Source organism: Thalia democratica, chromosome 4 (assembly GCF_965202585.1).
Source record: "Thalia democratica chromosome 4, ktThaDemo2.hap1.1, whole genome shotgun sequence".
Lineage (NCBI taxonomy): Eukaryota > Metazoa > Chordata > Thaliacea > Salpida > Salpidae > Thalia > Thalia democratica.
In genome coordinates, this window is record NC_139168.1 from 38,834,726 (window position 1) to 38,862,530 (window position 27,805).

Here is a 27,805-nt window from a genome sequence, read left to right on the forward strand (position 1 = left end):
TTTCTCCCAGTTTTTAGACTTCAAAAATATGGAACATTTTCACTGCAATGTTAAATTAAATTCATTAGTATATTTCCTAAAGCTATTTTATAATGAAGGAGTACAACTTGTTACGTAACTAAAGAGTTGATCATACCAATTCGAACATCAGACCACAAGCTTCAGTAGACTGAAACCGGTTTCGTCCTCATTAGTCAGTTACAACCGAAAAACTAGCAGTCTTCACTCTACAAACGGTTTATAAGGCTTTCGCGTTAAGCAACCATTTGATGGCATTGATCAGTGACGTCGGCAAAAGACAATAAAAACAAAATAAACAAAGACAAAAAAACTTTAATGTCAGTTTTGTAAAATACTAACGCTAAGCGTAGGTTTCAATACACATTTTTTATAGATATATTTCGAATATGAGAAAAAAAAAATTCAATAATTATTATCCATGAAATTCAAATCCCACTTATTAGGGGCGAGCAGCATTTCACAAAGTAACTGATCAGATTTTATAAGAAGCTATTGCATTTTAAAAACTCACAGTGAAAAGAGAATAAACTTTGTTCAAAACAAAATTATTTTTAACTATAAACTTAGTTAAAATAAGGAGCCCTATTTTTTTTGAATGTACTATAAAAAATAACTTGAGTTCGTTTTGAACAAATCGTTATATATATATATATATGACACGTTGCGCGCTGGGTATATTCGCTTGACAAGACCGAATCGCGTTTTGTAATTGCTGATCCCTGCCTTAAACTGTTTAAAAAAAATTCTATAAACCGTCACAAACATTATTTATTTTTACGTGAAAAAGACTTGCCTAAATTAATACTACTGAGTGCTTCTTCCAGAAACCACCATCATAAACGAGTAAATAAAAAATAGTTTATAAACGATTAGATCTTAAAATGCAGTTTAAAATAAGATCGATTGAAATGATTTTTTGCTATCATATAAAAAAAAACTTGACCACTGTAAAGCTTTCACCCATAATAAGTAATAAAATATCTTGCTAGATACATACTATTTTAAAATACTATAAAATATGGCATCAAAGCTATCCAAGACGCAAATAGAGATTAAATAAATAACTTTTCACTAAATCACTTAAAACCACTAACACCGGAGCTTGTATATCAGAAACCAGATGTATGTCTGATTAAGAACTACCAAATTTGTAAGTTGAGTTTGCCTAATTAAGGGAAGGTCTATATTGCAAAAATTGAATTATGAGGTATTTTTTAAATTACATACTAAAAAGTTAGAATACCCATAGAATAAACTTCAGCTTAGTTCATAAAAAAATTTATTACAACTTAAGTACATTTACTTTCACTAATTAAAACTTGCATAAACAAAAATGTAAGTCGATCTATTTTCAACAAAAATAAAGCTTGAGACTATGAGTGTAGTTCGTTAATGAAAGCAATCGACCTGAAATCGCTGTAAAGGGAAGTTTATAAACAAATACAAAAACAATCATTGGTATGTAAGAATTTCTTAAAAATATGCGAGGAAAATGATGAACAAAAAGTATCACTAGTGCAATTTATATAGCCACATTTACCATCTTCATGACGGTGTATATACAATATACATGTTTACTTTAAGTAAGTTAAAATAGTGAATCGTACAAACAGAACTTGCACTTACAATTTAGAATAAAACTTAAGGCCGTTTCAAGCACTTTTAGAACAACAAAGTTTTAGTAAAAAGTATTCTTAAGTTTAACGGATGAAGAACACGAAATACAAATTTGAATTTTTCAACCCAGGTCTTATCTCTCACAACTCCTTACTCCACTTTTCATGAATTTTTTTAGTACTTTTGCGACAACTTACAAACAAAACAGTTAACAATCAATTTAAAGTTCCTCTGCAGTTATGTGCACCGCAGTAACACGGTATCTTTTCGTCTTCTATGGGAAACTTGTAGTCGTATGTTATTTCCTCGCCTACTTTTATTATGTCTTTGCTGTATATAACTATCTTGCTTTGGTTCTCAACTGTTATCACTTTGGCGTAACATGAAGGCTGTTGAAAATGAGGTATTATTACTTTGTCTTAAAATAATATAAAATTTAAAGATATCGATGAAAAACTTGTAAAACAAACTTACATTACACGAGTGATTCATGAATCTGGCGTAATTTCCCTTCTTGGTGGCGTCTATGATGTGATCTTGATCAATCCTGAACAAATAGGAGCTTCCAATTCCTCTCACTGTGTAATCAACTTCGCGTCTTTCCGCTACCTCCGATCTACAGTTGGTTTAAATATTTAACCAAAGTATATCAAGTATTAGTTTTAAGTAACTAAATACTTTAAGGGCATAAGGGGGGGGGGGGGGGGTAAACACCCTTTTTTGGTTTTTGATCTTATTTTATATAGTTTTTACTAAGCTACAAGATGCTTTTTACAGATTTAAAAAAATCAAAATAGTTTTTGAGATATAGCCGGTCAAAGTCGGAGGCAACAGTAGGATCCTTATGGGAGGCGCAAACTAAAAAGGCAAATAACTAGAAATCACTAAAAATCTATCTCCTCCCACGTTTTTTGAGATAACTACTTCAAATTTTCAGGAGATGTTCCTTGCAGTATTTAGAAAATTCTGTCGGAACAGAATTTTAAAAAGTTAAAATATTATAACAAAAAAACAAAAAAAAAACTGTTTTTTATGTTTATTTTTTATATAAAATTTTTATTTTTTATTTTTTTTTAAACTCCTTCTGACAGAATTTTCTAAATATATCAAGGAACATCTCCTGAAAATTTGAACTAGTTATCTCAAAAAACGTAGGAGAAGATAGATTTTTAGTGAAATGGTCTATTTTTGCCGTTTTAGTTTGCGCCTCCCATAAGGAATCTATTGTTGGCTCCGACTTTGACCGGCTATATCTCAAAAACTATTTTGAATTTTTTAAATCTGTAAAAAGCATTTTTTAGCTTAGTAAAAGCTATATAAAATAACATTAAAAACCAAAAAAGGGTGTTTACCCCCCCTATGCCCTTAAATAGGTAATCAAAAAAAATTAGGACGAAGTTTAGTAGAAAAGTTAACTTAAGGAATAAACTATAAAAAAATTATACAAGATTGACATACACAACAAAAACACAAACATAAGAAATTTTCTAAATTCATACCTGACAAGTTCACCCACGTACTCAATAACCATTTCATCAGCCCTGATTATTTCTTGTGCGAATAATCCCCATCCGTGTATTGAACTTCGCTGGAACTTTACTGCCTTCTTCCGTAACTGTACATTTGTTTTTGACGATTAATACTTTAAACTTATGATAAAACTTCAACTTCAATAACTGAATTAAAAAAGACATCAACTAAATGATTCTACTTAAAACTCACAAAAAATAAAAAACCCCATTTCAATAACTGAATTTGCTTTAACAGTTTACAATTTAACTAAGACTTTTGCAAAAGCTTCAATAGAAACTGCTTAACTCACCATTAGTTGGTTATACTTTAGCATGTCGCTAGCTTCGTTGCCAAACTCGTAAGCAATTCTTCTCATCATGTGCCTGGCTTCCCTTGACTTTTCCAACACCTGTTCTTCTTGCTGTTTGATGCTATTAGCTAGCGATTGAGCATGCCCCGTATTGTCCGCTTGTCTGTACATTTTACGTTTCTGTTTCGCTTTTGCACTGTCGTTTAGTTTGTAGTAACCTGTCAAGATAAATAGGAAATCACTACAAGCAAATTGTTTTTAAAATAGTACAACAGCCATTACTTTTATATAAGAAGTATTTGAAAATAGTGTTTTGAAGACAATGAATATTTTGATTTTTTTTAATTTCTTCCTTAATAGCAACTGAAGGGAGAATAACAAAATTACACATTTTCTAAAGTACTAAAACAAATATTTGCTCAAAATATATCACACTCGAACCTTCGCTTCTCGCGCAGCCGGTCTTGTGCGGCTCGGGAGGTCGGAAATTTTTCTTTCTTTTCTGCGAGGGCGTCCTGGCGGGAGGAGATTCCTCGCACATGTCGAGCTGATGCTGCGTGGGAGGAGGTACCAGCGTCGTAGGGTGGTTGCTCCAGTGCGTGTTGAACGCCCACGAAGGCGGCGCGGCTTGCACTTGTATGTTCTGGTAACTTTCTCTCAGCAGCTGATGATTAAAAGTCAGACTTTTTTTTTACTTCTATATAAAACTAGTGGCGTTAGTAATTTTAAACGCTTTCAAAATGCTAATGATTTACTTACAAAAAAATTAATTATGCCTACTTATTTTATTTACAGGATTGCCAAATGTTTTAAGAAATTTTTTCCAGTTTTTTTAAGTACATGGTTTTAGGTCATTTTTTGTTTAAAATTAAGTTTAAGGTTTAAAACTATGTATAGCAACATTGAAAAGATAATGTAAAGCTATTTTAAATGTGTTTTGTAATAAAAATATTTTTTAATGATGACAATAAATTTTTATCTGTATGATAGATTTTTAGTGACAAACCGAAATTTTACTACTAAGCATGTAAAAATTGTTTGAAATTCAAGGTTTTTTATTGATTTTTGATCAAAATTCAAGACTATTTTTGAAATTTTCTCAAATTCCAGATTTTCATCAACCCTGTAATTAATACTTTTTTAGTAAAGCTTGATTCATAATCAAGAAATAGTTTATCTCAATAAGGAGTTACCAAACTATTTTAGTAAATCAGTTTTTCAACTCTGTTGACAGACATGACTAGAAAGCTACTATTGGTTAATAATCAATGTTCAGTAGGTCAACTAGTTAATACTTTATTTTATCTTAAAAAGATGTTTTATATATTTTTATTTTAATATATTGTTAATATTAAACTAACTTCTAAATCTTCATCATCGATTCCTTTCATAAAAAAGTTATTCAATAAAATATTATCTTCCTCTACTGTCCTCTTTTTGAAACATTTCTTCATTTTTATTTGTAAATTATTATCTTCCCTTTTTCTCTTTAAGTTGTGTTTTTTGTTATCTTTCGCTTTATCCAAAGGTGAAACTGTTGGCTGTACATAAAGTATGGTCATAATGAAATTTAAAATTAACGTAATATCATTTTTTTTTATGTTAGGTAAAAGATCAGTTGACCTCAACAGCAGGTTAAATAACTTTAATTTTTTATCCTTAAAATACGCAATAATGTATGTTTTTTGTTTCTTATGAGCAAAATTAAACTAACAGATTTCAATTTTGTAGCAGAAGACTTGTTTTTGATGGGTTGTACATTTTCCTTGTTTGCTTTGTGAAGAGGGTGGCAACTGTTAACAGTTAAAAGCTCTAAATATTTCAAAATTATCTAAACTTAAAACAAAAAATAATTAATGCAAAAAATAAATTTAAATTGTACTAAATTTACTCAAAGCATATTTTTTCTTAATAAGACATTATATTAAAAAAGTATATATTTTTCTAATAGTTTTCTTTGTCAAGTATTGGTTAAAGATTTTCAAAGATTTTTTAAACAAGATTGTGTTTATTTCAGTTAAAAACAAATAAAAACCAAAAATGAAGCAAAGTATCATTCTTTAAATAAAACATAAACGCTTATAAAATTATTTAATAAACATGATATAATATCAAATTTAAAATATAAGTTATTAGGATATCAAAAAGTTTAATTTACCAACCATTTTTATATGCACTATTAAACTTTTTATACTAATTTTTAGTTTATCTTACATAAGTAATTAATTTAAATAATAAACAACATTAAACCCTACTTATTAAAACCGCTTACGTAATAAACTATATTAGTTATATACAGATTTAAAAAATATTTACATATAATTATGAACTTTATATAAATTATATTTTTCAACTTAAAACTTTTAATCTAATTATAGCTATTTTATAAGAAACCTGCAATAAATTTGTTTGGTACACGTTTAAACAACATTAGCAACAAAACTTTTGATCTTCAATGTAAATAAGAAGCTTACAAAATGCTTAAGCACAAACTAACGAGTATGAGTGTTCTGAAAAAACTCTTTCACATATGCTACCAGGTCCATCGTTAAATCTAGGTATTACTTCTTGTAGCCTGCAGTAATTGTGTTCTCTGAATATATTTAGAGCTTTGTTCCTCATTTCTGCCGATAAACTTGGCATTTTCGGTTGCTGTAAAAATTAAAACCTTATTTTTTTTATAAATTACAAGTAAAAAACTATGGTAGCGATTTAAAAGACAAACAACTTTTTTTTAGAAATTTCTTAATAGATAAAACTATCGTAATCAAAACTGCGTGATTTTTTGTTATGAATTGAACAACTGTAGAACAGTTTTAATTATCTGAGATAATTCAAATATGATAATTTAAAACTCTGTTTTACTTTAAAAAACAAAAGTAGGTTTTTTAATGAGCTTTATAAAAAATATAAATTGAAAATCAATATTCTTTTTAAATCTACATTAAAAAACCTGGTATTTGTACTTGGGTTCATTTTTTTCCTTATCAATTAAAGTTCTTAGACCAATTAAAATTTCGGCAACTTCAAATTGCTTGTTATTATCTCGTTCACTCATGAACCTCTTTCTATCACTCTCCTATTAATTTTATTTTTCAAAATACAGACATTTAAGAAAACAAACTAAAGTTGAAGTATGACTAATAACTACATTTACAGCTGAAGATAAAACTATTTATCATTTACACAGGACAGATTTAATAAAATAAGAAAGCTGAGAAACATTAATTTTTGTAAATTCAAGAAGTCTCTTTAAAATTATTCATTAATTATAAGAAAAGTTATACAGTATTGTAAAATCAACTTCATAACAATGTTAATTACTTTTTAAATGCTAAGGTGTTTTAAGCTCAAAAACTTACATAGACAAAGACTTTATATATGAGTAGTTTTTAAAATGGTACTCTTATATGTTTTTCTACAAAAAAATAATACTGGTTTCAAGAATAACTAATTTACTTTAGTGTTTGAGATTAATGCTTAAAAAAGTTTTTACCAAGTAAAAAAAATATACTTTTATAATGATCTGAGCAAAATTAGTTTTATAATGTATTATGTATGATTAAATAAAACCTATGACAATTGTTTGAAAAATGTTATTTTGTTTTTTAGTTATATTTTGAAGAAGTATTTTTACATGAAACATTGTAGATTAAATAAGAAAATTAGTTAAAATTTTAATGAATAAATAATTTATTGTCTTAACTTAATCTCAATTTTAAACTCATGCACAAAACTTTGGAGGTAAAGTTTTAATTCTTATAATTACAAACAAATATATGTATAAAATTATACTTCTTAATAAAGTATGAACAACATAAAGCTTTCTATTATTAATAAGTAGAGACTTGATAACTTTGAATTATTTATCAATACATTGTCATTTAACTTGCTTTACGCACGTATTGTTTATATGATGGCAGTATTGTAATGTTCAAACCAACTGATTACAATAGCTTGCTTCTGGTGGTATAAAATTAATATACTTTTTTTCGACGTAAAATGTGTAAAACGAATTCAAAAATATTTTATTCATAGATAATTTGAGTTATCAAATTAGTCACTAAAGATTGCAGTAATACAAAAACTAACAAAATTATTTTATAGACTTTCTACAATTTTAATTAACTTTTTTAGAAAAAAATATACATTTTAAACATTACTTAATTCTAAAATGAACAAACAGATGAAACAAAAACCTTAAATCCGTTTTGAAGGTTGTTGGTGTTGTTATCGTGCGAGTAGAATCTACACCTCTTCTTATCAAACATGGGAACATCGCTGTCTCCACCTTCGCTGTTGGTCAGTGTGTCATCTAAGTTGGCCTTCCTTGCCACTGGTGGCTCGTCTTCATCAGAACTGCTATATTGTTGCATTTTTATTGACGTTTTTTTTTTTTCATATAAAAACAGTATTGGTTAAATAAATCAGCTTCATTCTTTTAATGCAAATATATTTCTCTGATAACTTCTTAGTACTTTTCTAAAAATAAGTACTGCATATTGAAAACTTGTAAGCCGAATTATTTTATGCTTAAATATTATAAACATTTTTGTTTTAATAAAAAAAGATAAAATTTAAACATCATTCTAAAAATTTACATACAGCTATTTCAAATAAACTAGACTTCACTGAAAAATAAACACATTTTGAACAAAATATCCTTCTTAATAGCAAAATAAAAATTGTTTAACGTTAATGAAAACAAACTCGTTTAAACTCTCTTGATATTATACTCTAGTATTCAATTCGCAATAAAAGTTTTTTTAAACTAAATTTGGCTATAAATATTTATTTTAGAAAAGTAACACAAAAACAATTATGTTTATTTTAAAATTAAACGATACAGTTAAGTTAACAGTAGTTTTTAATCGACTTAATATCAAAATAAACAAGTATTTTACTAAACACCTGTCATTAAACAAGCTATAAAAATTGCAGTAAAATACATATAACATTTTAAACCTTACAACTTGGCATTGTACTAACTTAAAAATTTAAATAAATCTTACCTAACTATTAAGAAAAACATATCTGAAATTAGAAGATATGTTTTCAAAAAAAATAGTTTTAAATAGTAAAGTAACAAATTGTAAAACCAGTGCGCAAGTTATTTTTGACGTTTTCCTAAACAGTTTAATTTATATGTCATAACTATTGAACTCAATTACAAAGTACTTAAGGTTGGACAGAAACTACACACTAAACCTTATAAATGTTTAACACATAAAGAAATGCAAAAACTTCTAACCAAAATCATATTTAATATTACTATGAAGAAAGCAAACCTAAATATTAGTTTAGCTTTTTTGACGGGAACTTCTAATTCATCTTCAGATTCAACTTTTCTTTTGTGTGAAACATTCTTCATTAGAGTTTGAGATTTTTTCGGAGACGAAGACTTTACATCAGCAACCTTTAAAGTAGAACATATTTATATATATCATTTTATGAGTCTTGGTAACTCTAGTATATTTCTCTCACATTATTTATACAAAAAATTTATATAGTTGTTTTATAGAGAGTCTTTAGCAAGTCGTTTAAAGATCACGCGATATCAATACTTCTTACCTTGATTTCAACTTCGCTTCCCTCCTCGCTCGCACACGTGGTCGTTCCGCTGTGAATCACTTTCAGTTCGTCGTCATCGTCATCATCGTCGTCAGTGTTTTCCACCGAAGGGATCGACGGAGACGCCACAGATAAGGCCACGTCGTCGTCTTCATCGATGCTGGGGGCTGAAAATCATTTGAATTTCACTTAAAGTTTATATCTTAGAAGTAACTTTAAATGAACATTTTAAGCTGAGTACTCACACTCGAAAAATCAACGTGATCAAAATAGAATATTTAAACTAAATTTCCTACTTACATGGTTGCCACTGATCAAGCTGAGAAAAATTTCCTGACTTTTCCTGACTTTTTCCTGACATTTTACCAAAATTTTCCTGACTTTTCTAAATCAAACTCTTAAATTAAACTTATTCTTAAATACATAATCTAACACTTGAAACTATATAAAGCTATCAATCTAATTTTTACACAGGTTAAAACAGAAAGGTTTTGCTGAATTCTATCATCAAACTTCCAGTACATCACTTAAACCACCTGTATATGATCGATGTTTGTAATTAAACAGCTCTATCAAAAAAATACTTGTATTATTACCTTATAAACACAGCTTGTCTGAAAAAGACATAATTTTTTAGCACTTTCTAGCATAAATGTATCTAGATAAACAAACAACAAATAAGGAACTTTTACAATGAAAACCTTAAATCAATAAGGAACTTTCACAACTCAAACCTTAAAACAATAACAAACTTTTACAGTTAAAACATTAAAACAATGAAGAACTTAATCAAATACTGTTTTTTTAAATGTATGTACTAAAGTTTATTTTCTCCATTTTTTTATTAGCACTTCAACCTCTTCATCTAATGAAGATATGGTTTCCTTCTTCTGAACTGCATTCCGCTTCATTTTCTTGGCAGTTAAAATCATTTGCCTCATTTTATTTTACTCGCTCTCATCTGCTGCCCCTACACTTGCTGAAGAGAATCATTTCTCTAAATCAAGCCACAACTTGTGGGCTTCATTTCTTTTCTTTTGGCACTCATTTATTTTTACTTTCATTTATAAAATATTCCCTCTTATCAATAGTATAAAATTTGTAACAAATAAATATACTCTTATTTACTTTTTAAACTTAAGTTACTCTACAAAATATACAAATAATAAGTTAACTTAATCTGGGCATATACCTCTCTTATAACTTATTTTATAAATTTAAACAACTTTAAAAAAATTATAAAGAGATAAAGTATACACATCAACTTGTTAAATAAAGTACTAAACTAACTGCTTAGTTAGAAAGAACTCAATTATTTACTTAAACAAAAAACACTTTGATTCTAAAATTATGCTAGATAAACTTTTGTGTATATATCACAGTTTCTCTATGGAAGTGTCCATGCTACAGATCATCAATACTTAAAAGCTTACAAAATCTGCTTGTTCAAGTAGGGTACTTGTTAAATATGTTAATAGAAAATTTTTGCAGTTTTGTAAAGGATATTTTTTACTAATTTATACCAGATGAAGGCATTGGAAATAAAATAAAATATTTTTGTAAATTTTAAGGAAATTTTTTGAATTTTTTCTGACTTTTAAGGACTTTTAATTAATTTTTACCATTTGAAGGCTTTTGGAAAACAAGGAATTTTGTAAATTTAAACTGACAAAATCCGACTTTTTTTTTTTTTTTTTATCAAATTTCCTGACTTTTCCTGACTTTTTTTCAAAACCCCCCATTTTTTCCTGACTTTTGTCATTTTTAAAAAATTTTCCTGACTTTTCCTGACCGAGTGGCAACCCTGTACTTATTTAAACAAAACTAACCGCGGCTGGTTTTCTTTTTAACCGGTTTTACATCTTCATCGTCGCTGCTGACCACGCCAATACTAGCAGTGGCAACTTCATCGTCGGAATTCGCACCGTCTGATATTTCAGTGTCGCTGGTGGCAACTGACGCGTTGCCGGATGTTACTGAAGACGACCCAATTTTGTTGACAACTTGATCTTCATCCGATGAAGTTTCCAACAAAGACGGTGTCAACGGCTTCTTGTTTTCGTTCAATTTTATATCTTCTTCTGTTTTTTTCGCTGCTGTGTTGTATTTTTTAGAAGTAATTAAAGACCATATCATTTTTTAAGATAAATTGAAGATTTTACTCAATAAATAGTCTTAAATAAGAAATTAAAAACACTTTAAAGAAAGAAGAACCAATTTAAGTCTTTATTTTTAATATTTATTTACTTATGAAACTAAGATATACATTATTATAGTTTGATACATCTAAAACTCACTTATTTGTGTATCATTCTCACTGTTACGGTACTTCCTTATTCTGAAACTAGGCATTGCTTTGCTGTGATTGTAACCTCCAATGCCGATCCTGCTTATCCAGCTTGTATCGGTTTTGGGCGGCTTCTGCAGCTCAACGTCTATATTATTTGTCTTGTTGTCCAACTTTGTCGATACTGGAGCTTGATTGTTATTGCTCGCAGCACCTAATTTAGGGGTAATATAAATATTATTTTATAGCTAATAATTTAAATTTAAAATAACTACTATCTCTATTGTTAAATAATGACTTTTTTTTTTGAGCTAATTGCTATCGAGTTGTACAGTTAAGTTGATATCAATAAAATTGATAAACTATAAAAAACTATAAATTGCCAGTTACAAAACTTTTAATTAAAACTTTTGTCGTTTACAAAAAAAAATACCTTTAAATACGAACAGCTTGTGTTCGTACCACTCTTCCATTTTTCTATAGGCAACTTGCTCTATAAACTTCTTCATCAGGTCTTTCTTCATTACAGCTTGAAAATCTGGACGAAGCCTGGCCATCACATTATCGATCAAAATCTGAAAAAATAAAAATAAAAGTATTTCAAACTTAAGTGAAGAAGCAAACCTAACTTTGCTTGATTTTTAATATGCAAACATTCTTTTAATTAATTTTTTTTTTCTATAATACTCTTAAGCATTAAACATTAGTTGATTTTAAAGGATAATATGTATTTTAGATAGCTATTATAAACAAAAGAACAAAAAGTATAAAAACAAATTCTATACCGGTTTTTGGTCAATCACCGAGGGCTCATTCATTTTAGGATAATACCGGTCGATACCCTGCTGTTGGTAGGGGCCCGGTATGTGGTTGTAGTATGCATGTTGCGGTTGTTGGGGAATCATGGAAGGGTGCAGATAAGTGCTGGGTTGCTGATTCGGCCATGTGTGTTGCTGGTGACCGTGCTCACTTCTCAGTCTTTGATCTAAAATAAATTTTTTTTAAATAAAATTTAATATATATCGTTTAGTGGTAACATGCAAGATTTAATGCAGCTTGTATCAATTGTAAATTAACTACAACTTTAGATTGTTATATCAGTAATATTTTCTATTTTAATCGTTTTTAATTTCAAACACCAAACTTATGTGTAGAACCCAACTCATACATACCAAATTTTTGTAAATATAACCTAAGTCAGGAAAATTACTTAATTTAAAAAACTAAAATAGAATATTTAGCTAAAATGTAAAAAACATATATAATTTAATTTTTTAGCTAAATATCCTTATGCTAATATAAAAGTTAGTGTTGTACTTAATAAATTAATACTCTTACTAGACTTTGAAAATTATTATTTACTACATTAAATGTAAAAAATAACAATTTACTAAGAACTACTTTAGATAAACAAACCATTCCACTGATTATCAAAAGCATACGGCTTATGATGTCTGCTTGGTGGTGGCATGAATCTCACATTTCCACTGTTAGGGCCCCACAATCTTGATTGGTCTTGTGGTGGATATCGACTGACAAAATTAATTGATCTAATTTAACAAAATAAGAATTTTTAAATCATAAAAAACAAACATTACTACCAAGCATATTTTAAGTTAATCATCAAACAATAAAGCTTTAATCACCTTACATCACGGTACTGATGTCGAACAGCATATTGATGACTATTAGTCCAACTATTTCCTGGGTACGGACTACTGACATCTGCTCTGACATTTTGTGATGGTCCACGAAAACTCTGTGGCTGTGGCTTCGATAAAACCGGTGGTATCGGCTGTGCAATTGGTGGTCTTGGCTGTGTGATTTGCTGCTGTGGTATTGCATGGGATGGTGGCTGGTCTGGAGTTGTTTTTCTTTCCTGAATGTCTTCAGGTTCTGATGACATTTCCATGTCAACTCCCTGGAATAAAAACGTTGTAATAACATATTTCGAATTTTGCATGTGGAAATGTAAACAGCACTTAAACATAATATAACTAAATAGCTTTGTTTTGGCACTAGTTTTTATCAAAAAGTTTATACTTAAATCACTCATAAAAAAAAAATCAGAAGTTTGTTGAATAATTTTATTAAGCACATCGTCGGAATAAGGTTGCTAAAAACTGGTAAATCTGTGGTGTAACTATTTTTGGCTAGATATTTTTAAAATAATTATGCATAACTAAAACTTATAACATATATTTATCAGTTTTTAGCAACCTTATTCTGACGATGTGCTAAATGAAATTAATCAATAAACTTCCGAACTTTTTAAATATGAGTGATTTATATATAAACTTTTTAATACAATAAAAATACTTTGTCTTTTATTGCGTTAAAAAAAAAGATTTTAAAGTGAACCTTAGTATGGTTTTAATAACCTAATACATGTTTATGGCTTGTAATTTATAGCTTTTATTAATTAAACTTACATGACAATAATATATACTTTGACTTTGATAATATAACTGAAGTTTTTCTAATAAACACAACATAATATTTTAGAAAAAGTAACACTTTACATCAATAATATACTAACTAAACTGTTCTTAGTTACTAGGAACATGTAGGTGCAACAAATACAATGAAAAGTACAACAAAAAGTTTATCAAAAGAAAAATATACAATAAAATAATTGAACGTTTATTTACAAACCTTTAAATTAAACTTGTTATTACCGCAAAGTACTTGGTACCTTAGCTGATTCTTAAGTATATACTGATTCGATGCATTAAACTTTTCGAAAGTTTTAATAGGAAAAGTCTGTTTCTGTAAAAACATTTTCCCTAAAGAGCAATCAGTTTGCATTGGAAAACTGTGCTGAGTCAACTGATTGTTAGTTGATGAGTTGGTTATAAATTTAGTGAGTTTGGAAGTAGTAGTATTTAGACGCACCGTCTGGTAGTTTGTATCTAATATTTTAAATTGAGAGTGGCTTTTCAAAAAACTTTTTGCAGCCTCAGCAGTCTGTTATTAGAAACAAACGAAAACAAATTTAGTTTAATAACATTACAATCTCAAGAAAGAGTCTTAAAATTATTAATTTATTAGATTATTTAATTATAAAATTGTTTAGTACAAAAACATAAGTTAGTGTAAACATAAATATTAGTCAAACATGCCAAATAGAATTTATTTTTCATTTAAATAAATGCTCGTTTTTATTTAAATTATATTAATTATTATCTACAACAACTAACACTTATATTCAAAATCATAAAACCAGTTTATAACAGAGATTTTTCAAACATTATACTAACTGAGTACTTAAAGACCATTAATTGAAATGCTTTATCTATAATGAGGCTTAATAAATAACAATAAAACTTATTTTAATGAAACTATAAAACAAATTGTTTTTGTTTTGTGAGAAAACTGTTGTATAGATTTACGTGAAAAGATATGAGACAAATCTTTTTTTTAACTTTCTTTCAAACTCTTAAAATATTGTTAAGTTACTTTATCTCAAATTTGATAAAGCTTACTTTAAAACAAATAAAAAACTAAAAATCATACCTATCGCTTTAGTATTTAACAATCAAATCTAGTTTACAAGTAAAGAAAAAGATATTACAACACAAATAACAAGCAGTAAGTGAAACTATTTTTTTTTTACTATATAAAATGTAAAATATACAGTTTGATATATAAAACTTTAGCTTTATTAAACTAAACTAAACTTCCTACAGCTCAAATATTAAAATTCAATTATTGAATCGGCTTAAACTTCATTATCTCTTAAAGTCACACGAAAGACAGAGCTTCTAAAATAGATAAATACATATCTTGTACTAAAACAACTTGTTTTTGAACACGTAAACTTAAATAAAAAAATTTCATTTAATATTTTTTTTAAATAAATATTTCTGGTATTATAAATACTAAAATTTCTCAATCAGTATTTTTTAATTAAGTGTAAATCAATGCTTACATTTCAAAATATTGGTTCAATATTGTTGTTAAAAATTTCTTTTAAAACTTATTAAAATTAACAAAATAAACTTAGTTTAAAAAACTTCTTAGACTTTTGAATTATTAAGTTTAAACAATTCAAACTTTATGTGACAAAAACTAGAATGCGGATCAAATTTTATTTCCTACGGAAACTTGTATAATATTAAAACTTTGTTAATATAAGATTCGTCTAAAAAATTTTGAATTTGCAATTTAAGACTACAACTATTCTCGAGCAAACTGGCTATAATGAATAAAAATATTGATTTTTAAACTTATTAACAACCTTCAAAAAATAAGAACACCATTAAAATAAACAAACTAAAAAATTTTATAAAAAACAGATTTAGAAGGCAATCTTGTTCTTTGAAAGTTGTCACTAAATATTAGTGCTTAAAAAATAATTAATATTTGCACATTTTGTATAAAAATTGTAAACTAAATTCTTTCTTTTAATTTAAAAAAAACACGGATTACAAAATAATAGTCTAATTAAAATACTTTTAACTTACTTTAACACTATCTTTGTCATTATGATCGTCTTCCTGAGACATCATCATTAATTCTGCCAATCTTTCATCCAATGTTTGCTGAGGTTTGTCATCATCACTGTTAAAATTAAATTGAAACAATCAGTTTCTTACATTAAAAAATAAAACGTTACTGCATTTTTAACTAGTTCAGATATTTACTAATTTAGTCGTCAAGATTTAAAAATTTCGTTAATGTTTAAACACGAAACAATTTACATATACTCATATATTACTTATTGACATAATGCGTTGAGAATTCGAACAACAAAAAACCTGTCTTCGTTGGCAGAGGTGTTGGTGGCTCTCGAAGATTGTGAGGATGAGGAAAAATCGGAATCACTCGAACTCGTTGCATCGTCGCTATCGTCTGATGAACTTGAAGATAAACGTATTTTTCCCTGCTTATCAACTGAATGTGATCTCGAACCTAATATTTCAAGAGGGATAGCTTTTGTTCTTTAATGCACGTTTTGTTAAACGATTTACATCACAAATGTCAATAAGTGTAAGTATCAAATTAGCTGTTAATAAAAAAGCAACCTTTGTATATCTCCGATGTATTGAAATAAGCTAAAATTAAATTTAATACTAATTCATAAGTAAAGTTTTTATAAAGAAATATAAAAAACAACAAAAAAACTTGTAGCAGATGCAGATTTATCACCGGGAGAGTACGGTTTTTCTGAATGGCTTGTTACAGCACCTCTGCAAATATTCATTTTTAGAAAAATTAGTCATTTTACATATAACTGATTTGGCCTTAAAAGAATATTTTTTACCAAACTATTATTTTCAACTGTCAACTAACACATTAACTACTTCAGCTGACAAAGAACCGGAAGAACTTCTTTTCTTCTCAACGGCTGCAGGATAGGGGCGCGGCAACGCATCGTCGCTGGGCAGAAACGATATCGGAGTTGCCAGAGCCGCTGTGGCAGGCCGTCTCCTGAGGTCGACATCGGCCTTGATGTTCGGTGGCGCTTCGGGAACTCGTTTCGGAGGCGGGAAGAAACCAGACGGATACCTGTTGAGTTGTTTTTGTTAAGTCGCATAACATTTTCTAGCATCATTATGTAACAAATGATGTTAGAGTTTTTTATATCGTTTAAAATATTCAAGCCTTTTTTTAACTGTTGCTGAGCTAAATACCATCAAAATAAAAAACCGAACCACTAGACAAATAATTAGTTTTCAACCTTTGATGGGGATAAGGGTTGTTTGAAACCGCTGAAGATTTGTTCAAGTAGTCGAATTTCGGCGACTCTGTTGGAGATGGAACGTTGTCAGCACCCGAAGAACATTCGCCATCTTCCAATTCATCTTCATCTTCTCTCATTGGTTGAAAATTTTCAACGCATTCTTCTTTACTTTTGCTTGTTTCTTTTTCAAGAGGCTCTAACATTGTTTTTCCTTCGGGGTTTTCCCGTAGATGATCCTTCACTAATAAGTTGACGATCTCCTTCCTTAATAATTTTACTTTGTTTGGATATGGTAATTATTTATTTTTTTTTAAACACTTTCATAAAATGTTCAAGTTCTTAACTAGAATAAGATACTGCAAAACATTTATTAATGTTGCGTAAATGTAATATCTAAAAACTAAATTTTATATTTTTTGAAACGTTGTAGTACGTACTGCAAACATATGACTGATTAAAAATGTTGAGATGCGAGAAAAAACTACTTTTACTGACACTTCCTGCAAATAAGTACTTATGTAACACAAATATATTAATTCATATGCAACAAAGTAGTATAAAATTCAAATACTTGTTTTTTTTGTGCTTCTTTTTATGGCTTTTTCTTTTCTTTTTATGCTTTTTACTTTTCTTAGTACTAGCTTTTTCTTCCACCAACTCCGCTTCAGATTCAGTTTTCTTGAAATCACCACCGTCATTTTCACGATGGAACGGTGGTGTTTGAACGAGCGGACTTTCTTTATCAGCTTCTTGCTCCTCAAAACTTTTTATTGGTGGAGTCTTAACAAGGGGTGATGCTTCTGTATTAATATTAAATTCAGGCCTTAGATGGGGATGCTCATTGATTCTTTCCGTGCTATCATTCTGTGTATTAACTTAGTAAATTAGTATCTACAACAACTTATTAATTTTAAAACTATAACAAAGAGAGCATGCAAATAATTTATAAACAAATATTTTATTTAATGCAATACTCAATTAGGGTTAAGTTGAAAAGTTATTAAACTAATGATTTAACAACTCTTACCTCTAAACATCTTTTCTCATGAACAGGAACATCATTAGGTTTAAAATTTTCTGAGTGGTGGGTTCTTTGATAAGATCTTCTATCATTATGGTACCTATCATTATGATAAGTATCATTACGAAGATTTCTGTCATGAGCAAATCTATCATCATAACTTCTGTTTTCATGGTACCTGTCTTCAATACGTCTGTCTTTCAAAGAATCAGCTTTTAACCGTTCCTCATGATTGACATTCTCAGAATATCTGCTTGCGTAAAACTGTTCATTAGAATGTCTGTCATCAAAGTAACGGTTTCCATGGTGCTTCTCCCCACTTAAATGCCTTCTTCGCCCCGTTTCACCACTGTATTGCCTACTTCTATGGTGTGGGCGCTCCCTACCTTTAAAACCGTCATCATTGAGGCGCGTGCTGGGTTGATAGTGCCTTGAGTTGGTGTGGTTTTCTTCACTAGACAAGCGTGATCTATAAATAAAGTGGAAACAATATTGTAAATATTGCTGTCAGAATATTGACATTTGTATAGAAAAAAATTAATGCATAATGTAGTGAAATAACTTTTTAAAGTTGGTAAGTACTTACAACTTTTTAATATCATTAAAAAAATATTTAACAGAAGTCAAAATAACTTTATTATCAATAAGAATAGACAAAACCATTATTTTAACAAAATTTAAAAAACAGTAAAAAAAAATACAATGTAGTACTTTTTACCTTGATTTATCAGTATGATCTTCAAGTCTGGTATTTTCAGAATGATTGACTTCTCCATTAACCCTTGGTTGCTGTGACTGCTTTATGACATCAGGCAATGCTTCTCTTCTCTTTTCAACCCCGTGCCCTTTGTCAAAAAGTTCTTGTAGTTTTTCTCCTGTTGTAAAAGTTTATGTCAAACAGATGTAGATATGGTTTTAATTTCATATAAAATTTAACTAACGAGCTCCCATCCTACAGGCTGATACGATCATTCCCATAATTGGTGATTCATTCACAGCATCATAACATTTCCTTGCTGCAGCTATACTTTTAAATCGGACCTATTAAGTTTTTTGGATTTAAAACAATAGATTTTATGTTAATTTACAAAATCAAATTATGAAAAGGTCATATGGGGTCACCTCATTTTTAACAAGTCGGTCTTAGCTTTCATATATTTTTAACCGTTAACAAAATTCAAAGAAAATTTTAAGATATAAACCAGAGTTTCCCAAACTTTTTTAAAAGTTGCTCCCTTTGAAGAAATTAAACAGGCTATTGCCCCCTCCAACAAGACTACCATTTAAAACACCTAAGACCTATCTGCAACTCAATAATATCTAGTGTAAGTTTTAAAATTTCAAAATCGCCCCCTTTCGCCTCTTTATTTCCCCTTAACTTCAGGGTTTCCACTCTTTGAGTCAAAAATCTTCCCTGAGTGACCAAAACTTTCCTGAGTATTTTTAAACTTCCCTTAGTTTCCCTGAGTTTTTTTCAAAACCTTTAAAATTTTACAATGTTTTATTTATTAAAAAATTACAGTGTTAATTCTAAGAATGTTGAAGATCTAGCCGCAAGGCTAAAAAATTTCTAAATAAAAACAAAAATTAAATAAAATTAACTTATTTGAACAAAATATTGAAACTGGATTAACTAAATCTCATTCTAGATTTAGAAAAAAATTTTCCGAGATAATTTTTAAATTCTTAAAACTTCCCTGAAATTTTCAGAAAAAAAAAAACTGCGCAGAGTTTCCCTGAGTTAAAAAAAAAACAAAATTCCCTGAGTTTCCCTGAGATTTTCTATAACTTGAAAATTCCCTGAGTTTCCCTGAATTCCCTGAGACTTCACTTTAACGTTCTTCTTTATTTTTAACTATGTTTTTCAAGTTTTTAAAGTAATTCGATTACTAATATTTAAAACTTTTCAATGCATAATTTCAATGCTTTCTTATCTTTTACTTTTTAATAATAAGTTTCCAATAGTAGAATGCTTTTAATGTTATATTTACAGTGAAATTTTAAATTTCCGAGAAAATTGATAAAAACTGTATGTCCATAGGTTCGTATTGGAAACTTATTACAAAAAATTCTATATCTCAAAAGATAAACATACTTTTTATATTCGATAAAACCTGACATATAGTTTATACTTTAAGCTTTCATATATGAACAAATTTAAATGTAATATAAAAATGTTCTTATTTCTTCCCGATGCCTTTAACTGGCTTCTATCAGGGTTCGTGCGCGAATTTTTTTTCATTTAGCCTGACTGAGACCAATTTAGCCTGACATTTTTTCAGAGTAACGAAAATCCTCTTTAGAAGTCATTTTAGGTATTGGGGGGTCTTGATTAGTACTATTGTAGTCTCTGACTTCAACCAGCTTTATAAACATTTTGAGCTTCAAAAAACTGCAAAAAGCAACTCATAGCTTAGTTACAATTCAATAAAATAAGACTAAGTTATGAAAAATGTGATTGACCCCCCTCCCCTATGTTCTTAACATAACAAATTCAGTGATAAGTTTTAAAATAAGTGTTATATCTTACCTATTACTAGTGTAAAAATTTAATATATAATACTAAACACAATTGTTCAATTTAGTTAAGCACTAAGTAAAAACATTATAACCAGAATATTTATAATAAAACGACGTGCATTGTTGTGTCTTATTAACATTTAAAATGAAACGCTTACACAAGTATTAAAATAAGTAAAAAAATGTTTATTATAGTATTTTGACTAATACTTAAAATTTATACATAGTTATAACTCCTAAACTCTAAATAAATACAGTGATTCTTGATTTCATATCAGATTTAAAAAGCTTACATTTAAATTTTAAAAAAACCTTTAATGTTTTGTTATTGTATAGAAAAATGAATTGTACCTAAAATTTGTACTCCCACAAACTTAGTACTTATATCTTAAAGCTAAGTTTTAGTGTTGTGAATATCTCTAATAACTTTAAAGTAAACAAACAGTAAAATATATGAATGAACTGCTAAGAGTTTTAATCTAAAAACTGTTTGGTATAATGCCTTTAAATTATAAATTAAAACAGTTCAACCAACTAAGCTCTAAAAAACATAGCTGATGTAAACAAATTTAAACAAACAGCTAAGTTGTTGAACTAAACTGTAATGTTTAAACTGTATTTTTTAATGAATTTTCATAATTATGACGTATACGACCTACTGAAAACAAAATAAGGAAGATTTTTAAAAATGTTATAGACTCAACAAAACGTTTTAGGCAATTATTTTTACAAATACTGACTGATTTTGTCTTCTATAACTAAATCTTTATTTTTAATATAAATTCACATTTCAATTTGATCTTAAAAAGATTTCTCAATTTTTTAATCATAAATTTTCAAGCATTTGAACTGAGAAAAACTGATATTCTCAAATTCTTAAATAAAAAAAAATGATTTAGCCTGACGCGCACAAACCCTGTTCTTATGTAATTTTAAATTAAATCTACTGAAAATAACGCATGAACATAACCATTTCAAAGAGCTACAACTTAAAGTCTGATAACTGCTGTTCTAATATGAAGTTTTTATTTAGCTTGAATATTTCAAGAAATATGATCTTGAATTACATAAAAAATTAAAACTTAAAAATATTAACTACATATACTGATTTTACACAACAATTTTTTTTATTTCCAGTTTAACTCCATTTGGGTCCACTTTGCACCCTTATGGTCTTGAATAACTATTGTATTGGTATACCTTATAGATTATTAAGGGCATAGGGGGGTTAACACCCTTTTTTGGTTTTTGATATTATTTTATATAGTTTTTACTAAGCTAAATAATGTTTTTTACAGTTTTATTCAAAATAGTTTTTGAGATTTAGCAGGTCAAAGTCGGAGCCAACAATAGGTTCCTTATGGGAGGCGCAAACTAAAACGGCAAAAATAGACTATTTCACTAAAAATCTATCTTCTCCTACATTTTTTGAGATAACTACCTCAAACTTTCAGGAAATGTTCCTTGATATATTTAGAAAATTCTATCGGAAGGAAAAAAATAAAATAAAAATTTTATATAAAAAATAAACAAAAAAAAACGTTTTTTTTTTTTTTAATTTTTATTTTTTAATTTTTTTAAATTCTGTTCTGACAGAATTTTCTAAATACTGCAAGGAACATTTCCTGAAAATTTGAGGTAGTTATCTCAAAAAACGTAGAAGATAGATTTTTAGTGATTTCTAGTTATTTTCCGTTTTAGTTTGCGCCTCCCATAAGGATCCTATTGTAGCCTCCGACTTTGACCGGCTATATCTCAAAAATTGTTTTGAATTTATTAAACCTGTAAAAAGCATCTTGTAGCTTAGTAAAAACTATATAAAATAAGATCAAAAACCAAAAAAGGGTGTTTACCCACCCTATGCCCTTAGTTTCATACTATTAAATAATTCTATATAATTGTAGTATTTAAAATTTTTATATTTCTCACAATTAAATTAAACTATAAATATATTGGTACTTGAAAGTAAGTTATTTAAACCTCAATCCAATTTCATCAAAATTTTAAACTATAACTTCGTCAAATACTAGTAAATTATTTCTTTTATTGTCAGCAGAGGTTTTCTCTAACTTTAATAAAAAACAAAACAAATATACAAAAAAGTAAATCAATACATATGTTTTAAAATTTTGTAGCTTTTTTGTAACTAATAAACAACATACAATTCAATAAAAAAACTAATGCAAAAAAACAATAAAAAAACATGATGCAACAATTAAAAGTTGATAAGTGCATGACTAAACTAACGTAAATACTACCTTGCTTAAGACATACAATACTTTCTGTGTTTAACTATAAACTTTTCAGTTAGTGAAGTGGTATTATTTTAAAATAGATGTTAGTTTTTTAATTGTTTTAGTCAATTTTATTTTAAATATATGAATAAATAAGAAAATTACTAATATATTTCAAAAATTTTTTAAGTGTAATTGACTTTTGATGCATTAAGGTAACAAAGTTGCATAAACTTTTATGATATGAAAAGCTTTTATGTAAGCTTATTAATTCATTTATTTATTATTATTTTCTAAATAGACTAAAATCAAAAAGAAACACAAAGTTTATTTTTTTATCAATAACCTTCCCAAACTGTAGATGTTTATTAGTAACATTGTGTCTGTATACTTTTATTCTAGTTATTTCACCATAAACTTCACAATGTTTCCTGAGAAATTTCTCATCTATATTGTCATTTAAATTCCACAAAACTACTTCAATAGGCGGTGGTGGCTCCTTTGATGACCATTCATTTTTCTGCAAAAGTATTGCAAATTAAAATATTAAATTAAACCAATCAAACAAAACCTATTTTATGAGTTTGATTAAAAAAAAGTATGTGTAATTAAAAAGTAATTAAAATGTTATTGAGATTTTGTTGTAATAAATATCATAAAACTAGATTAATTGTAAATATTGCAAAATTATAAGTATGTACAGCCGATCAAAGTCGGAGGCAACAATAGGATCCTTATGGGAGGCGCAAACTAAAACAGCAAATAACTAGAAATCACTAAAAATCTATCTCCTCCTAGGTTTTTTAAATAACTACATTAAATTTTCAGGAAATGTTCCTTGGAATATTTTGAAAATTATGTAGGAACAAAATTTTAAAAAATTTTATAACAACAAAACAAAAAATAAGCTGTTTTTTTTGTTTTTTTTTTATAAAAATTTTTAATTTTTTAATTTTTCAAAAATTCTTTCCTACAGAGTTTTCTAAATATATCAAGGAACAATTTCTGAAATTTTTAGGTAGTTATCTCAAAAAACGTAGAGAAAAATAGATTTTTAGTGAATTAGTCTATGTTTGCCGTTTTAGTTTGCACCTCCCATAAGAAACCTATTGTTGCCTCCAACTTTGACCGGCTATATCTTAAAAATTATTTTGAATTTTTAAAATCTGTAAAAAGAATTTTATAGCTTAGTAAAAACTATATAAAATAAGATTAAATTTCAAAAAAAAAGCGTTCCCCCCCCCTATACCCTTAAAATACAAATTGAAATCAATTATAAGTCATAACAAAACTTTGGTTTTAATTATTTTTGTGGCAAATTTTGCATGTATAAAAATATTTAATAATTCAAGTATTATTTAAACTATTTACAAACAAACATCTAATTAAATTAAGAGGAATAAATATCTACATGGACTTTGTTTAAAAGAATCTAAATTTTAACTAATTAGTTTAATTTAATATCATAAAAGAAGAAAAATTTTCAATGAAATATGTAAACAACTACTAATGTTACTCTATTTTTAGAACACAACACACATAGCTTACTCTTAGTAAAGAATGAAGTACAATATTATAAAAACATTTAGTACGAAACATTTATTTTAAAAAGAAGTAAGAACTTGATAAAACTGGTCTAAAAACAGCTTACTAACTATTTCATGTAGTAAGTTTAAGTTTGTTTTTTTTAATCTGGGAAAACTCAAAAGAAAAGTCTATCTAAAATGTTTTGATATTCCTCATTTAACTTTACCCTTGGTTTTAGAATTAGTTCTACAACCATACATTACTTTCAATTCAATAGTTAGTAACTTTAGAGTGCTAGAGGTAAAAAAGCTGTTTTAAAACTTAATTTTAATTATAATTTATAATTTGTGTAAAATTTTTAAATAATTTTATTTTATAAATTAATGAAGAATAAGTACTTACACCTATTTTAAGTTAATTTAAAACTTAGAGAATTGGATTCAAAAATATTAAGTTCATTTATTTAAAATACTTCATTTAACAACATTAGTTAAAACAAATATATTCAACTAATTAAAGTTTATCAACTTTAGAGAAAAATTGTTATTAATTTCTTTTTAACTTTTTACAGACCTCAGATAAAATTTTAACAGCTTCTTATTAATTAAGTTTACTAAAAACACTTGGCTTATTTTTTTTATATACTGCTGAGCTTATTTTATTTATTTCTATTTATAACTAACATGTTGTGATTATTAATGTAGTAGTTTAAGTAATCTTGTAATTAAAAAAAAGATAGGCATAAAATATATTTACCTAAAAGGACATTTTTATTTATAAAAACATAACTACTAAAAACTAACAACATATACAGGGACTTGTAGTTTAACAACAGGGCTGCACTTAATTTCAATTCTTGGGTCTTTTGGTATTATTGGCAGTTCTGCTCTCAAGAATTCATACTATAGAGATATAATGAACAATATAAAATAAGAAAGACTCATTATATATATACAACCAAACTTCTTTTCATTATAAAGTTATACATGTTTATTATTTAACAAAAAGTATAAGCTAAAAAGGCATATATAAATCTAACTAAATGTTTTATTTTAATTATAGAAGAAAAATCTTTGAATTCAATTTAATAAACAAGTACCTCAGAACTGAAGGCTGTACCCTCAAATCGAAATACTCTTTCTTTAAAGCGTTTGTCTATATTTGGCTCGATAACCACCTTCCAAAACTTTGGCTTTTCAGTGGTTTTGTCCATGTATTGTTACTTAATGTTGTCTTCTACATAAAAATAAACAGTATATTCAATCTGTTTTGTGTTATTACATTTATCTATTAACTTGTTAGTTGTATATTTTTACTATTTATTAGCTATTGTTATACAAAACAGTAAGAATATTATACCTTAAGGTTATAAGATAACTGTTTTGTTTAATTTTACAGGGTATTCTATCAATAAAGCTGCCTTTGCTATAATTTAAATCTCTAAATACTTAAAAAAAAAGTATAATAAAAGAAGATGTAACAGTCCATATCATTAATAAGCTAAATAAAAAAATCTAATATATGATGTTTCTATTTTAACAATATTGAATAATCTTAAAACAATTTGCTGAAAATTTAAAATACAATTTTAATGAAATTTTAAAATAGTTCTTTTAATCAAGTTTTATAATTTCAAAAGTATTTTCTTTAAAATTATATAACTACTGTACAATATTTTTAAGTTTTTTGAGATGTAAAAGACAACTTATTTTGAATAATATTCTATGCCTACTTAAGTAACTTTTTTTTTCTTCTGCTGTAAGTATTGGTAAAAGAATTAAACATTAAATTACATTAGCAAATTCTAAGTATAGAAATATTAATAGTTCAGTGTAAATCTAAAATTCAAGTAGACGTTTTTGTTATACTTTCTTAAATTAAAACTTAATAAAATGATTAGAATGCACAATTTTACAAGACTAAAAATAAACTCAGGCACAAGTTTTTTATATAAGTATTTATATTTCACAAAAAAAAATCTTAACAGTTCCAATTTTAATTTAACTTAAAAGTTTACATGATGAATATTCATACTTTATTTAAAAACATAGAAAGTTAGACTCTAATTTATTTGAACTTTAAGTAAGAGTTTCCTCAAAGATATTTATAAACGGCAGTACTGAAATATTTTATTTATAAAATATATGTGTTAGTATATTATTTCAAGTTCATAATTCATAATTAAAAGTACAGAAAACTATATAAAGAACCTGCATATTAATAAAATATTATAAGACAGAGTTTAGGAATTAAAATAAAACACATTTTTAAAATTAAAAATGATCACACAAATTGGTCAAAGATAACACAAGTACTTCTTTTTCTTTTAGAAATGGTTATTAACAACTCTAGACAACATTTGAAAGTTATATTACCTGAAAATATTTAAATATGATTTTCAATTAAATTCATAAAAAGTGATATCAATACTTTTATATCAAAAATTTTTAAATCCTGGTTGCTATGCTTGCTTATTTAACTTTATAAACACTTCATTTTTGTTTAAGGCCATAGGAGGATCCAAGACTTCTTTTTTTTTTCCAAAAATAAATTTGCTATTTATATGAAAGCTTAAAAATATTAACTACAAGCCAGTTTTTATAGAATTCAGAAATATCATTTAACTTTTGAGATATCTTATTTTGGGAAAAAGTTTCTTATACAAACGTATGGACCGCCAATTTTTTAGGGTCAATTTTATTGGAAAATTTAAAAATCACTAAAAGTCTATCTTCTTTATTTTTCAAGCAATCTTCTTCAGACTTTCAGGAAATGTTTCTTACATTATAAGAAAAAAACAATACTTATAAATTTAACTAAATTTGAGAAAAAAAATCTTTTTTTTTAAGGTATTTTCACTTGAAATTTTCTAAAGTCTAATGTAACGTTTTTTTGTTACTGTATAAAGATTAGACTGAAAACTTGGATTGCTCAAAAAATGTAGGAGGGGTAGATATTAAGTAAAATAGTCTTTTTTTGCTATCTTAGTTTTCTTTTCCCATAAGGAACCTATTATGCGGCCTGACTTTGACCGTAATAACTTGAAAACTAATTTGAGTTTTTTTAAACAGTAAAAATCAACTTGAAGCTTAGTAGAAACTCTATAAAACAAGATCAATTTGTAAATAACATGTCTACCTTAATTTTAGAGCTATAGGTTGGTTCTAATTTGGTAGAGTTTTATCTAAGCTATCAGACATTTTTAACACTTAAAAGTAACTTTTAAATATAAGCAATCAAAGAAATCAGTGTGCTCAATAGGTTCCTTATGGAAGGAGCAAACCAAAAATGTGAAAAAAAATTCATTAAAAATCTATATTCTCCTTTATTTTTTAACAAATTTCCTCCAAATTTTCACAGTAAGTCCATTACTAAACTAAATAAATAGATTAAATGCAAAACATTTTTTTTTAGTTTTGAAAATAAACAATTTACTTGTAGTGATTTTAAGTTTATTTCAAAACTAGAGTTTTGCAGTGGTATTACTGCCAGTGCTCTT

The 27,805-nt window shown here is 27.3% G+C and overlaps 1 protein-coding gene across 3 annotated transcripts; it reads right to left on the bottom strand.

Annotated features, from left to right (window-relative positions):
• Positions 1–1,400: 1,400 nt before the first annotated feature.
• Positions 1,401–25,564, bottom strand: LOC145833835 (uncharacterized). Of its 3 annotated transcripts, none has more exons than XM_082941039.1 (30): positions 25,406–25,564; positions 25,110–25,208; positions 23,126–23,299; positions 18,967–19,066; positions 18,744–18,900; positions 18,032–18,494; positions 17,576–17,868; positions 17,002–17,268; positions 16,614–16,829; positions 16,446–16,510; positions 16,079–16,232; positions 15,785–15,881; positions 12,965–13,239; positions 12,735–12,850; positions 12,104–12,303; positions 11,752–11,893; positions 11,329–11,532; positions 10,861–11,124; positions 9,032–9,198; positions 8,749–8,876; positions 7,660–7,822; positions 6,414–6,539; positions 5,958–6,112; positions 5,175–5,253; positions 4,822–5,001; positions 3,902–4,124; positions 3,461–3,678; positions 3,138–3,253; positions 2,113–2,254; positions 1,401–2,027 (listed from the first exon to the last, which is right to left on the bottom strand). In XM_082941039.1, exons 1-30 carry the CDS (start codon positions 25,517–25,519, stop codon positions 1,854–1,856), a joined length of 5,271 nt encoding a protein of 1,756 aa, XP_082797165.1. In that variant the 5' UTR covers positions 25,520–25,564; the 3' UTR covers positions 1,401–1,853. The 3 variants fall into 3 exon arrangements, with proteins under 3 accessions (XP_082797165.1, XP_082797164.1, XP_082797163.1); XM_082941038.1 differs by having other exon boundaries at positions 7,660–7,819; positions 10,861–11,127; XM_082941037.1 differs by having other exon boundaries at positions 10,861–11,127.
• Between the last annotated feature and the right edge of the window lie 2,241 nt (positions 25,565–27,805).